Here is a 15,511-nt window from a genome sequence, read left to right on the forward strand (position 1 = left end):
GGCCGTGACCATCCCCTTCATAATGTTCCTCACTATCATCATCCTTCCTAAAGAGCTTATGGCCGTGACCATCCCCTTCATAATGTTCCTCGCTATCATCATCCTTTCTAAAGAGCTTATGGCCGTGACCATCCCCTTCATAATGTTCCTCACTATCATCATCCTTCCTAAAGAGCTTATGGCCGTGACCATCCCCTTCATAATGTTCCTCACCATCATCATCCTTCCTAAAGAGCTTATGGCCGTGACCATCACCCTCATAATGTTCCTCACTATCATCATCCTTCCTAAAGAGCTTATGGCCGTGACCATCCCCTTCATAATGTTCCTCACTATCATCATCCTTCCTAAAGAGCTTATGGCCGTGACCATCCCCCTCATAATGTTCCTCATCACTATCATCCTCCTTCCTAAAGAGCTTATGGCCGTGACCATCACCCTCATAATGTTCCTCACTATCATCATCCTTCCTAAAGAGCTTATGGCCGTGACCATCCCCCTCATAATGTTCCTCACTATCATCATCCTTCCTAAAGAGCTTATGGCCGTGACCATCCCCCTCATAATGTTCCTCACTATCATCATCCTTCCTAAAGAGCTTATGGCCGTGACCATCCCCTTTATAATGTTCCTCACTATCATCATCCTTCCTAAAGAGCTTATGGCCGTGACCATCCCCCTCATAATGTTCCTCACTATCATCATCCTTCCTAAAGAGCTTATGGCCGTGACCATTCCCCTCATAATGTTCCTCACTATCATCATCCTTCCTAAAGAGCTTATGGTCGTGACCATCCCCCTCATAATGCTCCTCATCGCTGTCACCTCCCTTCCTAAAGAGCTTATGGCCGTGACCATCCCCCTCATAATGTTCCTCATCACTATCATCATCCTTCCTAAAGAGCTTATGGCCGTGACCATCCCCTTCATAATGCTCCTCATCACTGTCACCCCGGAGGACCTTGGCGCTCTCGTCTATGTCGGCATCGTCAGTCAAGATGCTGATCAAATCCTCCAGAGCCAAGACCTCCTGTGGCACCATCCTGAAAGTAAGTAACAAGACGTTTTCTTTAATCTGCGTTGAATACACCAGCTTAAAAGGAACCAATAAAACTTTATCCAACCAACGCTGAGAGGATAAAGTTAAAAGCTGAAAGATGTCAGAAAAAGTTTTGACTAATCAGAAGACAACTTTTACTTTTCCCAAACACTCAACCTCGGCTTACCTCCTCTGCCTGAGCGAATCTGCCGGGTGCACCATCAGCAGCGTCAGGAGGGCGGTCAGGCCCAGGAACATCGTCAGCTTGCAGGCCATGGTTGTCTACAGAACAAAAACAACGCACAGAAAATATCAAACATGCTACATCATCAGCTTGTAGTCTATGGTCATCATCGCTATAAGCAAAACTGATTTTGTTGAGCAGACAATATGGAGTCTTGAAGGCTACCGTATATTCAAATTAAAGCGACAAAAGCAAAGTGCAAGAAAACGGTACGACCCTGAGTCCCAACATCTGCTTGGAGATAAGATTCTCACGGGAACTCCTGTAGATAAGTGCAATGAAGGACAATGGTTGTGCTGTTGGCCTGAGGCGCCTCTAGTTCAATTGAGAAAACATCATACCAGGGTCACAATGATATGCGACGGCTGGGTCTAATAAGTCCAAGCTTACCCAATTTCTATCATGATCACGAAATGTTGAGAATTGATCATATTGCTGTTGGTCAGGTCTTTTCCGACCGAAAGGGTAACCTGACGGTATCAAGGTTACCGTGGACTGACCAGACCCTCTTCGGGGCTGATAACGATCTCCACCGCCTGGGTAGTCTTTTACACTCGGTGGTAGTTTCACTCGGTAGAAGTTTAATTAGCCAATTGTGGGTAACCAATTTAACTCCTACCGCGTGGAACTCCTACCGTTAGTGAAAGACAACCCCTGCGGCAGAGAGCTGCATCTGACCCGAAGATAGCCTAAACAATCCACGGCACACTGGATACCAGGCTATAATCATAGCCTGCTAACCTCACAACCAGAGGCTTTCGCGTATTTCTACGATACTGCGTGTATTGCCTGACCGCCTAGGCACATAAGCACACGCCGCGGAATTCTAACGGTATTGACTTCAATACCTTCACAGGTAGAAGGGCTTGCTGGGGATATACTATAGGTACCCTGGGAGCCAGACAGGACCGGGTAGCTAGCGAGTTTTGTTAGAGGAGCCAAGGCAGTCAGCCCGCAGATCTCACATTTGTGGTCGGGGAGTTTAAGCCCGAAGGAGTTATCGCTACCCTTTCCTACGGGGAAAAGGTCAGGCGGACCTCATCGGGCTTAAACTCCCAGGGGCGCTAATAGGATATAGACGGGCCTGACTGTCTTGGGCCACCGAATAAACTCTCCTAGCTGCCCGATCCCGGCTGGCTCCCAGAGTAGGGATACAGGCTGTCGGAAAAAGCCTATGCCTTATACAGTAATAAGGCTGGAGCCAACCCTGAACCTACTGGTGTAAATCAACCCTAAGCCGACCAGTGTCCAATGTTTGCCAGGTTACGTAAGTGACGTAATTGAAACCAATTACTTCATTATGTGTGGTCTTATGTAATGTAATGTCCTTGTTGAAACCAAGGCCGTAAAATTCCCCGGGGTGCGCTGATGGGCCTGGGCGGTTGGGAAACGCCCCAAGCGCCGAAGGGATACCGTGGAGCTCGCGATGGCATGGTTACCAGACTCATCGGTACATAAGTAGTTATCGAACTTTTCCGCCAACATTTCTAATGTTAACTAACCATTGGCCCCTGTCCGCTGAATAGTTGATTTTGGGCGCCGGACAACATACAAGACCAGCAAAACACATAGGAGGGCTGGCAACAGCAGTTCACAGATTCAAAGTCCACACATTCGAACATGCAAGGCTAGTGACCAATGACTACTCTCACACCAATTTTATAGTACAATTATCTATGATTCATATTCATTTGTACTTAACTAGTTTGGGTTTTTGTTGATAATTGCTTTGTGTCACCTAAAGTAGTGGTAATGACCATCCCCTAACGATTATCCATATTTTCTCCAATTTCTACCATTTTTATCATTATTGCACAGATCAGCCGTAATGATAGAGCAGTCTCTAAATTTTTTATTTCTAGATCAATGGTTTACCTGTAGACAGTGTTCAAGACCAACAACACGATGGTATGTTTGAATGCAGCGGAGCTTCAATAATTCGACGCTTTCGACACTGAGACGTCAAATCTGGACTAAATAGTTATGTTCTGGAGACCAAATCTGGAATCCAAGTCGCAAGCGTAGACCATTTTAGCTCCCGGTCAACAACGACCAGACAATGTCTACCTTTCAGAGGGGCTGACCGGGCTGACCGACGGGACCTGCCCGGGGACGCCCTGGCCTACGGCCGACGAGACCCTTACCCGCCACGCCGGTGTCAGCCGGGCTCACACTGCGGTTACAGCATTTACCTGCGGTTAAATGTCGCTCACCATGTTTCACAAGAGAAAAAAAACCTGTTCGTGCACTCACCGCACACAAAGTGTCTCTCGGATGTCACCTGCTGTTCTCGTTCTTGGTTGGAGCTGAACTCCGCGTCGATAACTCCCGCAAGAACCTGTCTTGGACTGAGAGTTAGGGACTCACCTTCCAGCTTATTGTCACAGGCGGTCTCACTAAATACCGAAAACAACCGAAAACAACTTGACATCTACCGAAACCGGTCTCACTAAATACCGAAAACAACCGAAAACAACCGAAAACAACCGAAAACAACCGAAAACAACTTGACATCTACCGAAAACAACCGAAAACAACCCGTAAAATACGGAAAACAATGAAAACAATATGATATCTACCGAAAACAACTCCATAAATACCGAAAACACCTATATAAATACCGAAAGCAACTCAATAAATACCGAAAACAACTCGAAACCTCCTAAAACACGCATGAACATCCGATCAGAACTACAAAACAGCCGGAAAATGACTCTTAAACAACTACTTATTGCTATTTTATTTTCATCTACTCGTTACTATCTCTTGCATTATTTTCTCCTTGGCCGAGGGAGAGAATGGGGTGATTCTGGAGGATATTTGCAGCAAAGGGGAAGTAGACTGTGGAAACACCTTTCTATCACACACTGTTTTATTTTGATCATTTAGTTTAATCCAGAATAAGGGGCCTCTGTGGTGATACACGTTTGCGGTTTGTCCATTTAAACCTATTTGTTGTGGCAGCGGAAATGCGTTATAATTGAGCAAGAAATATACTAGGTTGCTTTGGTTGCTAGAAAAAATATGTAGCACACATTAGCTAAATAGGCAGCAGAATTTGCCAGCAGTAATTAAGAAGCAAACCTATTTTCCAAGCAGAGGTTTCATCGGGGGATAGCAGTGACTGCGATTTCTTGTTGCGGCCAATACCCCCACCCCTACCGTTACCTCTGCTTGGAGTTACACAATAGATGCCAAGTAGTATAGATATCCATTGATGAGTTTGCGAGTTGACCAAGCAGTCCCCGTGACAGGATCCGTAAATCTGAATTCGAACATTACTATATTCGGACAGGCAAAGGAGATCATTGACTTTATTATTTCTAATATTGTACTAATAACATGGGTCGTCAAACAAATAAATCCATCCTAGCCTAGCTCCTGTCCAAAATAAAGTCAAAATTATTAAATAATAGCCAAGTGAAATGATTGTCTGTTGTTTATGGTTGTGTCGAGTTGTTTTCGGTTGTTTTCGGTAGTTTCAAGTTGTTTTCGGTTGTTTTCGGTAATTAGTGAAAGTTGTTTTCGGTTGTTTTCGGTATTTAGTGAAAGTTGTTTTCGGTTGTTTTCGGTATTTAGTGAAAGTTGTTTTCGGTTGTTTTCGGTTGTTTTCGGTAGTTTTCGGTTGTTTTCGGTTGTTTTCGGTTGTTTTCGGTTGTTTTCGGTATTTAGTGAGACCCACCGAAACAACCGAAAATATCTTGACATCTACCGAAAACAACTCAGAAAATACCGAAAACAACTCAATAAATACCGAAAACAACTGGAAACACACATGAACAACCGATCAGAACTCCAAAACAGCCGGAAAGTAACTCTTAAACAACTACTTATTATTTTATTTTCATCTCCTCGTTACTATCCCTTGAATTATTTTCTTCTTGGCCGAGGGAGAGATTGGGGTGATTTTGAATGAAGGATTCTTCCAGCAAAGGTGATGTAGACTGTGGAAACACCTTTCCATCACACACTGTTTTATGGTGTAGAGCAAAATCCTTATTTTGCTTTTAGTTTAATCCAGAATAAGAGGCCTCTGTGGTAATACACGTTTGTGGTTTGTCCATTAAAACCGATTTGTAGTGGCAGCAGAATGCGTTATAATTGATCAAGAAATGTACCTCACATTAGTTAAATGCGCAGTTGGCAAATTCAACAGTAATTCATAAGCAAACCTTTTTTCGAAGCAGTCGGGGGATAGTAGTGAGTGCGATTTCTTGTTGGGGCTCTGCTCGGACTTACACAATAGATGCCAAGTAGTATGGCTATCCATTGCTGAGTTTGCGAGTTAACCAAGCAGTCTCTGTTTATAACATACAGGATCCATGAATCTGGATTCGAACATTAATATATTCAAAAGGGCAAAGGAGATCGTTGACTCTTCTATTGCTAATATTGTATTAATAACATGGGTCGTCCTAGCCTACCTCCTGTCCAAAATAAAATAAAAATTATCAAATAATAACCCATTGAAATGATTGTTGTTCATGGTTGTGTCGAGTTGTTTTCGGTAGTTAAAAGTTGTTTTCGGTTGTTTTCGATAATTAGTGAAAGTTGTTTTCGGTTGTTTACGGTAATTAGTGAAAGTTGTTTTCGGTTGTTTTCGGTTGTTTTCAGTTGTTTTCGGTTGTTTTCGGTTGTTTTCGGTTGTTTTCGGTATTTAGTGAGACCCGTCACAGGTCACACGCCAAAAGGGCAGAGTGACTATGTATCCCATTGATTATCCCCCATTGACCCAGCCATGACCTTTCTATAGCAGATAAGGCTGTGATAATTCAATTCTATGGACAGCATCCCCTGGGAACCTCAGTACTGGTGCGAGCGTGCAAGTAAAAAATGCCACCACTATAAAGTCTATTTGGTCAGGAAGGCTGAACAAATGACTAAACACACTTAGTACGGTTAACAGAACAGTAGATTCGTAAGCTTTGTTCCTACACATCTTCTTCTTTGCTTTGAGATTTACTTTGGCACTCCATGACATTCGTACCCATTCAAATTATCGGCATATCTTTGATCATTTTTGTCTGCTTTGTTCGATTTGGTCGAAAACGTTTTTTTTAATTGACGATAATTCATACGCGTGCGTATATTGTCCATTCAATCGAATCAAAAAGGCCTGTCGCGCTGTGCTGTGTCCCCGGAAAAGGCACTTAACACAACTTTTCTCATTCCACCCAGGGGTACAACTGGGTACCTGGATTCGGTTGGGGAAGTAAAAGGCGGTGAAAGGGGACGAATAGTGTCTATCCTCTATTACCGTACTCTATACACAGTGGATAACAACCCGCTGCTCAAAAGGCTTTGGGACAACCTGTGGATATTTCAAACCATTCGTCGTTGTCAGTATTGTTTGAAATACATTAAAAGCTTTGAAAATACATAAGATACAAAATGGTATAAACGCATCTGGAAGCCAATGTTCTGATATTATGTATTGACAATGAATTCAACACTTTCGTAACAAATTTAGAAGTTCAATAATGTTACAATATGCGGTATTGCACTGTCCTTCAACCGTTCCGTTCATGATGGTGTTCAATGTGTAGCCTTGTGAGTCGTCCGAGTGAATTTGATTTGATATAATTTGCTATTGCATAACGTAACATTTAGAAACCTCCCTCTGACAGGACAGAACATCAGCCTTTGTAGCACGAGACCTCGCTGTGACATTTATATATGTATATCATACGGGCTGTGTGGATGGCCGGAGGGAGCGCACATTGTGTGAGCGTGAGAACATGTGACATAAAGAGTTACATAACGTCCAAGCCTCGGGGCCCCTGTCCGAGGCCGTCCCCTGAGAAGAACCGGGATTGCTATCTGCTATGCTAAAACCACGGGACCACGTATACAGTGGTATTAAAAAATGAAAATAAAAAATTCACGGGTCTTAGTGGCAAGTGTGCAGATGTTGACACACTGGCAGCACCAAATCCGTAGGTTGCACCTTTTGACAGATTAGCCGTGAGGCTCGGTGGGCGTCACTCTGCCGTCATGGGGGCAGGGTATGGCGAGTATCGGGACCTACTGATTCTGATTCCAACGCTCCAGCCGTTGCGCCACACAGACACCATACAGTGGTATTCATTCATCTATTTACTTCGCCTTGATGTTGATATTGCCATTGGCTAAAAAGTGAAAAGCGACCACTCCTGTCAATTGAGTTTATTTCATCTTGATATTAATATTGGCTGGTGTGAAAAGTGATCACAATGTTTTGCAAAGTCACATGTGATACGTGTAGTAATATTTTGCGCATTCTTCAAACACTGGACAATACCAATCTGGGGAAAAAACCTAGATGGGCTTGAACCAATGTTTACATGTGTCAAAAACATGTATGAGGTTGGAGGGCACTCCTGTGAACACGCTCGTTTCCATTGTTTTCGTACATTGGGTAATTAGGTATATGAAGATAGATAGACCCGGTTGGACTGGTGCGGTGTCACCCGAACTGTGTTCGGGATTCATCGTGAGAACTCGGCTGTCTTCGTACGTAAACTTCGGGTCACTATAGCTAGACTCTACCAAGGCATTTTGAAAGGGGGGCAAAGGAAAGAAAAATGGCTATCTTGCTCCTAACTTTTCCTGGTTTTTATTGACTATCCTAGCAGCCGTACACTAACCAGTCTCGTGCTGAGCATGTGAAAGACTACTAGAACGCATTGTGTCCTGCATTGCTTCTTTTGTGTAGACCAGGGTTGTAGCCAGCACCTGTCCTTCAGTCCTTTGAAGGAATTTTGCAGCTGGGGACTGAAAAAAGTTTTCCCCATTCAGTCCCCTGGGACAGACAAAAATTGATATGTAAAGATGTAAAAAAACTGAAACCCATGTGTTCTTCTTCACCAAAACAAATGCCATTGAACAGCTTAGTCTGCAAGCAAAATTTACACCTCAAAATGCAGGAAATAGTGTTTCAGAGGGTCTTGATTTAAAAATTTTCTGGGACCCAGACCCCATAGAAATGACGCGCAATGTCATGCCATGCTTTCGGTGCTCGATAGGATTCCCATTCAAAATCAAGGGGACTGAATATGATTTCAGGCTGACTACAACCCTGGTGTAGACCTTGTTTATATGGAGCGATAAAAGCTAAGCTCTATGCGGCTGATCTACAGTCACGCCTGGTGTGTCAGGATGGTGCTCGGCACAGACAGGACGCGGTGGGACCATCGCCATTCCGGTCCTGTTGACGACATAAATGATAAAATTAGTCGACCGGTCAGAACTACATCAACATGAGAAATACGGGAGGGTGATGAACGCGGACCATCATCATCAGCTGCTCTCGGTGCAGAGTGATTTTCTAACAGAGAAACCCTCAACGTTCGGACGAATTCTTCAGTAAGAGTTTCTCACCTTCGTGGACTAGATGTCAAAATCCTCTCGTTGTCTTCAGAAGCCTCTTCCTCTTCCTCTGAGACGGTTCCCCGCGCAGCAGCTCAAGGAGGCTTCGTGCGTCCTCAAATATCCTCCTGGAGAACAAAGAGAACACTTTGCATGAGTTAGGTACAAACATGGCTGGATCTGAGCGGAATGTCATCGAAACGTTTTATGTTCACCAGTAAAGCGACAGTATTATAACATTTCAAACTAGGCGAAAGAAGTGATATTTTTATTATGATATGATATCCAATGTTACTGGAAAAGTCATCATTCATTGAACAACATATTGATGATACCTTACCGCTCAATGTCGGTGTGGTTGTGGCCATCTCCTTCATAATGTTGATCATTGCCGTGGCCGTGATCATTGCCCTCAGAATGGTCGTTACCCTTAGCATGACCGTCCTCCTCCTTGAAGAAATTCTGACCAAGGTCCAAGAATTTCTGACTGAGATTTGAGAACCTTTGACCAAGAGCGTAGAACTTTCTAAGAAGGTCCGAGAACTGCTGATCAAGGTTTGCGCCATCCTCTCCATCTTTCCCATCGCCCTGAACATTCTCTTCATCATTCATATCGCTCTGGCCATCCTCTACATTATTTCCATCGTCCTGCTTATCCTCTTCATCCTTTTCATCCTCCTGCCCATCCTCTCCATCATTCCCATTGCCCTGGACAGTCTCTGCATCATTTCCATCCTCCTGCCCATCCTCTCCATCATTGTCATCCTCCTGGCTTACCTCTTCATCATTCCCATCCTCCTGGCCATCCTCTTCATCATTATCATCGTCCTGTACATCCCCTGCATCATTCTCTCCATTATCCTCTTCATCATTCACAACGCTGCCCTCGTCCTGGACATCATCTTCATCTTCAAAAGTATTAGAAGATTGACCATCAACTGGCAGAGTCACCATGATCGGCTTTAAAGAAACAGGGGAAGGAGAGGGTTGCGGAGGAGAAGGAGATGGAAGAGGCAAGGAAGAGAGAAGAATATGAAGTGGATCGTTATGGTCGTGACTATCATCCTCATAAACCTGCTCCTTCTCTCCGTTGCCCCTCAGGACCTTGGCGCTCCCAGCCGCGGCGGCATCGTCAGCCAGGATTCTCAGCAGATCCAGCATGGCGTCTGCAACAGGAGGATGAGGAGGGGGAGGATATGGGGGTTTGGACTGAGGGGGAGGAGGAGGGAGAGAATTAGGGGGAGGAGGAGGGGGAGGAGGAGGGGGAGGAGGAGGAGGAGGATAGGGAGGAGGAGTTGGGAGAGGAGGAGGGGAAGGAGGGTTGGCAAGGGGAGGGGGAAGATAAGGGGGAGGAAAACCATTATGGCCGTGACCATCATCCTCATAAAGCTGTTCCCCCTCGCCGTTGCCCCTCAGGACATTGACGCTCTCAGCCGCGGCGGCATCGTCAGCCAGCATTCTCAGCAAATCCAGCAGGGCGTCTGCCCGCTGCGGCACCATCCTGGGGGAAAATGACAAGACTTTTAATTAATTTGGTTTGAAACAACAGCAGGTCCAATCAAGGGCTAACGCGATTATGTCCACTACCTAAAGTTTCTACGAAAAGGCATGGACCTATAGTAAAATAGACGCTTCCTTGTATGTGGCACACTACGTGTCGGATGTCTTCATACAAAGACTGCTCAGAAGATACAGAACTCAACCTCCGCTTACCTCCTCTGTCTGAGCGAGTCTGCCGGGTGCACCATCAGGACCATCAGAGGGCGGACAGACCCAGGAACATCGCCAGCTTGTAGCCCATGGTTACCTGCGGAAGGAAATGATTGGACAGGCCGGTGACTTGAATCAAAAGTTTGCATCGATTTAACCCTTCCTCAGATTCAGTAATTATTTTGCATCCTCCCCAGTGTACAAATACTAAGACACAGAGACATTAGAGGATGATAAGTCATGAAGATTACCGGACGCTAGATAACGTTACGACTTTGCGTTCCGAAATGTGTTTGGAGATGAGAATTTTGCTGGAACTTCTGTATAGTTGTGTTTATTGCCTGAGGCGTTATCGTCATCATGCTAAATTGAGAAGGGGGCATATGAAGGTCACACTTACATTTACATGTCAGTGGAAGACTGGTAAAAAGAATTATCCAAGATCTAGATTTACATGGTCATAAAACGTTGCAAGTTATCTGTTCGTCTTGTCGTCCAGGCACTACGTTTGTCTATGCTTTTGTACTTCAAAAGAACCATTCTCATGTCCGCTATGCTTGCATTCTTTTGTTTTTATATGTCATCAGTCATCTATATTAAATCTTCAAAATACGCCAGTCGTAAGTGTGAAAATCATTGGGCGAAGGAATGACGTAGTAGAAGTTTATTTTATATTCAAATTTATATTAGTATCTACCTGGTCAGATTTTTAGGGGAGAGGGGGGTTATATAAGACAGGAATGTTGAGCTGGCCCCATGACGTGACATATTCGTGCCCAAGCAGGCCAGCTCAGGCCTCCCCGTCTAGTTAAATGTAATAGCCTTTAGCTTTATTGCACATTCATGCCCTATCGGGCTAAGTACAGGCATATAGATACAAAGGGTAGTAATGCAGTAAACATGGTTTCTAAGACTAATCTAAAACATAAATTCTAAAACTATTCTAATACATTTGTTCGGCTTCTTCTCGTTTCTTAGTTATGTTAAATATGTAGCTTGAGATGTGTTTGTATAATGTCGTTTGATCAAAGCTCATAAGAAAAATGAATTTTTCAACACTAGACATATATTCAAAGCGAGGGAACTTTCCTATAATATGGCTAAAAAGAATACTTCTATCGTTACTATATAAACTACAATCTAATAGAAAGTGAGATTCATCTTCGATCTTGTTCAGGTTACAAAACTGACAGATTCTTTGCTCCAGAGGTGTGCGGTTGTGCCTCCCTGATTCAACACGGAGTTTGTGGCAGCTGATTCGTAGTTTGGTGATAATAGATCTTTGTCGTTCGTTCGGAATCTTAAGATACTCTTCTTCGTTATAGGTGGATTTGAACAGTCTGTATGAGCGTAATTTGTTCTTTGCGCATTTGCCCTTGTTGTCATTATGAATTTCGCATAGAAATGTTTGAAAGTAGATGTCCTTTAAACGTTGTTGAATAGCAGAGATGATTGAGGGCACTTTTGAAACAATTGAGTGTGGAGAATGCCAAACAAAGGCATAACCGCATTCTTCTAAAGTTTTCCGCACACCGGAAGCCCAACATTTACTACCTAAAGAGTCTAATTCTAATTTACATAAAAGTGCGTCTGCCTGGAGACTATCAGCCGGCACATTCAAGCAGACTCTAGTGAAAAACTTAATGGCGTTTAGGGAGGCCTCCAAGTGTAAGGGGTACCTCCCTAATTCAGCCCGTGCAGCAAGATTGCTAGCTGTTTTGGGGACATTGAGGGATTGTTTACAGAATTTTAGATGTACGGATTCGATTGGTTTGACACAGGAATCGAATAACTTGTTTTTAACAGACAACGGGGCATCAGCTTTCTCCAGGGATTGTCTAACTCCAAACAAAGCTCTTAGTCCCTTGTTGTATAGGTATTTGTGATTGGCTTTGAATGTGCCAGCTGAGTTGACAATTATGCCTAAATAACAATATGAAGATACAATTTCTACTACATTATTATTAAACGAGAAGGAGCAGTCTCATGGTAAACGACCACCCTTGGTGAAAACTACGATTTTTGTCTTTTTTAGGTTGACTTTCAACCTCCAAGATAAAAAGGTTACGCAATTGACCAGATCAGAATATTAGGAGTCAATCCTCCTCATCGTTTTCTACGAGTCAAACTACATCCCCCTAGCCCTACCAATTATCGGTAATTTTTGGCCGCTTTCTGCATTTTTTTCTGGCTTAAATGGGAGGTCTGTTAGAGACTGGCGGAGACTCATTGCACAAATAAGCCGCCATGACAGCCTGGCCTTTGTAAAGCTGGCTAGTCGATCAGTGGCTTGTTGGGGGCAACATGCAAGACCAAAATTGTGGCAAAAACACAACAGTAAGTTTAGAATGCAGCACAGTTTCAGCAGATTTTTATAAGACTAAGGCGTCGAATCCCGACAAAATCGTCTGTGATTTGGACCCCCACGAGGCGGGAACCTACCAGACGCCCACCCCCACCACCACCCCATCTTCTGAGAATCTGTGACTAAGTTTTATACCTCTTTCTCAGCTCGTCGACCCCCTTTGCTCACCGAAAAGGGCTACACGGGAAGGCCCGGCCCCACTGGCGGCGAGACTCCCTCCCCCACCCCGCCGGTGCCAACCCGAACCCGCGACACAACTACGGCCGTTACCTGCGGTTGAAAGAATCCACCTTGTCTCGCACGTTTGACGTGAAGTGTTCCTCGGCGCCCGGAGACGGCCCGAAGGAGCTGAACTCTCTTCTCTAAATCCGGATCGGCTTCAAAATTTTGAATATCAGTGTCTTAAAAACAGCCAGAGTGACATTTCTGCTAATAACTCAGACAAGCGATCTTGCCAATTAAGCAATTATCTAGAATACATTCCTCTCGATCTATGACCTTTCTTCTAAATGGATGTTTTGACCCGGTCGGTTGCCAAGTTTCGTACGAAAATCTTCCTAAAGAATGTATATCAACAATGTTTATGTCTGTGCTTGTTGTTTTATTGCGGCATAAGTTGCTTCTCGCCATTGCCATCGGACACTACAGACCATGTCAGCTTTTACAGCATTAGGCTACGCTGTGACGTGTGTATAACGTGATAACGGGCAGGTTTGACAGCCAGAGGGGTCGCTACAGGCACATCTCTTAGCGTGGGAAAAGAGTCAACAGGTTACATAATCTCCAAGCAGATAGTTGGGTGACAGAATCGGTAGCAGTGTGACGTGGTCTTCTACTGTCTAGGCCGGCAGCTACCATTTTGAGTCGGTTAAGGTAAAGCGACGACAGTGCAGTGTGGCAAACACACCAGGTTAATTATAGTCTTCTCGTTAAGTGCACTCAGTCTGGTTCTTTTACGTGCTTTAACGCCTAGACACACCCAACCCCAACCCAAATGCTTAGGTCACATTTCAGAAACGGGCAGTTTTCGGGAACGAAAAATATGATATAAAAGACATCAAAATACACAAAACATAAAGAAGGAGAGTTCTGAACATGAGTCGTGTTTATTTCTTTTATCAACGTATACATTTCTTTGTTATTTTTCGTTTCATTAAACAGCCCGGGCTGGCCCGGTTTGGACTTGTGACGAAAGCCTGACTCACACATTTTATTCTTCTCATTAGACGCACTGTCAACAAAGACTGTTTACTGCGTGTGCGACCCATCACTGCGCGCATGGATATGTCATACCCGCGAGGACAAAGGTGGGTAAATGTTTGCGTACTTCTTCTCGTGGTGGCCGGATAAATGATAGATGACACTTTAGCGTACTCTCCACCTGGTCGAAAAATATGGCATATAAGGAAACGGTCACGATTTTCCCCATCAACCTCTACTTACCCTGGGAGCCAGCCGGGATCGGGCAGCTAGGACAGTCTAACTACTTCAGGCTTAAACTCCCACGAGGCACTAATGTGAGATCTGCGGATTGACTGCCTTAGGCCCCCGAACAAAACAAACTAGCTACCTGGTCCTGTCTGGCTCCCAGGGTAATCTCTACTTGGAGAGAAACTTTAATGTGCTTATGAAGGAGATAATCTAGATCATGGCGGAAAAGAAGTGTGCTTCTTTTTCTAAGGTGACAATGTGTGGAATCACTTTCCAAAGCCCTTCTATCTGAGTATTTGACACCCGTTTATTTGTGTGAAATACCCTGGGGGCCAGCCGGGATCGGGCAGCTAGGACAGTTTATTCGGTGGCTCAAGACAGTCAGGCCCACAGATCTCCTATTAGCGCTCGGGGGAGTTTAGACCCAAAGGACGTCCACCTGCCCTTCGGGCTTAAACTCCCCGGAGCGTTAATGTGAGATCGTCGGGCTGACTGCCTTGCCTCCCCGAGCAAAACTCGCTAGCTACCCGATCCTGTCTGGCCTCAGGGTTTGTGTGAAAATGATCCGGTAATTGTTACATCATCACGGTCAATTAGGCTCACATCCTGCCCCGGGCAGAGACACGTACGAGCGGAATCTCACAAGTCACCCTCCCAGTACTTCTGTCCTACCGCCAGGAGATTCCTTCGATGACGTCACAGTTCACACGGCAGTCAGTTGAAAGCTAGATAACAAGACTTGCGATGAACGCCATTTTGATAAGCAAGAAATTCAAACATTTGATATATGTATCTCAACTTCGCGTAATTATGATGGCTGTTGTAAGTGCTCTCATTATCCCGGTACATTACCCTCTCCCCTGCCCCCGGGGGCACAGACTCGTACAGGCAGGGGAGGCACGGGGAAACTTGTGCGCGCTCACCCGGAGATAGCCACCTCGTTTTTAGGCTAACGTCACATTTCTAGCCTCTACCAGGCTCCGTGGATTGGTAGAATCATTATCCTCACCACGGAGGTGAGGAAACGTACTCTTCTGGCCGACTAACTTCCCGAGCGTACTATAGACTCTATTTGCCCAATTTCTACAATTAGATCACCGATCCACGGAGCCTGGTAGAGGCTATCACATTTCCAAACCGGGGCCCGATTTTGACAAAACCACCCCTGCAGTTCCAGAGCAATCTGCTAGGTGTCCAAAACATCGATTCTTCCTTACATTACAAGCTACCTGCCATTCAAAAAAACACGACCACACCATGTCCAAGTAGAAAAATACAAAAAAATTGAATTTCTGCTGCAGTACCAAGGTCACATAGTAGGGAGCATTAATCCTGACCTTTGTGTTCCCAACGCCTACCAACATACCAAATATCA

At 44.7% G+C, this 15,511-nt stretch overlaps 1 protein-coding gene and 1 long non-coding RNA gene across 2 annotated transcripts in view; both read right to left on the reverse strand.

Moving 5' to 3' along the window:
- LOC118417416 (cyclic AMP-inducible protein BP74-like) overlaps nucleotides 1–1,787 on the reverse strand; it is an 8,797-nt gene extending 7,010 nt beyond the window's left edge. The window contains exons 1-2 of the mRNA XM_035822975.1: nucleotides 1,227–1,787; nucleotides 439–1,043 (exon numbers count right to left, since the gene is read on the reverse strand). Of these exons, the coding sequence (XP_035678868.1) occupies nucleotides 439–1,043; nucleotides 1,227–1,315 (694 nt within the window). The 5' untranslated portion in view covers nucleotides 1,316–1,787. The remainder of the gene's footprint in view (nucleotides 1–438; nucleotides 1,044–1,226) is intronic.
- Nucleotides 1,788–8,343: 6,556 nt separating this feature from the next.
- LOC118417128 lies at nucleotides 8,344–8,750 on the reverse strand. Its single transcript, XR_004831316.1, has 2 exons — nucleotides 8,643–8,750; nucleotides 8,344–8,469 (listed from the first exon to the last, which is right to left on the reverse strand). It is a non-coding gene; the product is annotated as an uncharacterized LOC118417128 (long non-coding RNA).
- Between the last annotated feature and the right edge of the window lie 6,761 nt (nucleotides 8,751–15,511).

The sequence above is a fragment of the Branchiostoma floridae genome, chromosome 6, assembly GCF_000003815.2.
Source record: "Branchiostoma floridae strain S238N-H82 chromosome 6, Bfl_VNyyK, whole genome shotgun sequence".
Classification (NCBI taxonomy): domain Eukaryota; kingdom Metazoa; phylum Chordata; class Leptocardii; order Amphioxiformes; family Branchiostomatidae; genus Branchiostoma; species Branchiostoma floridae.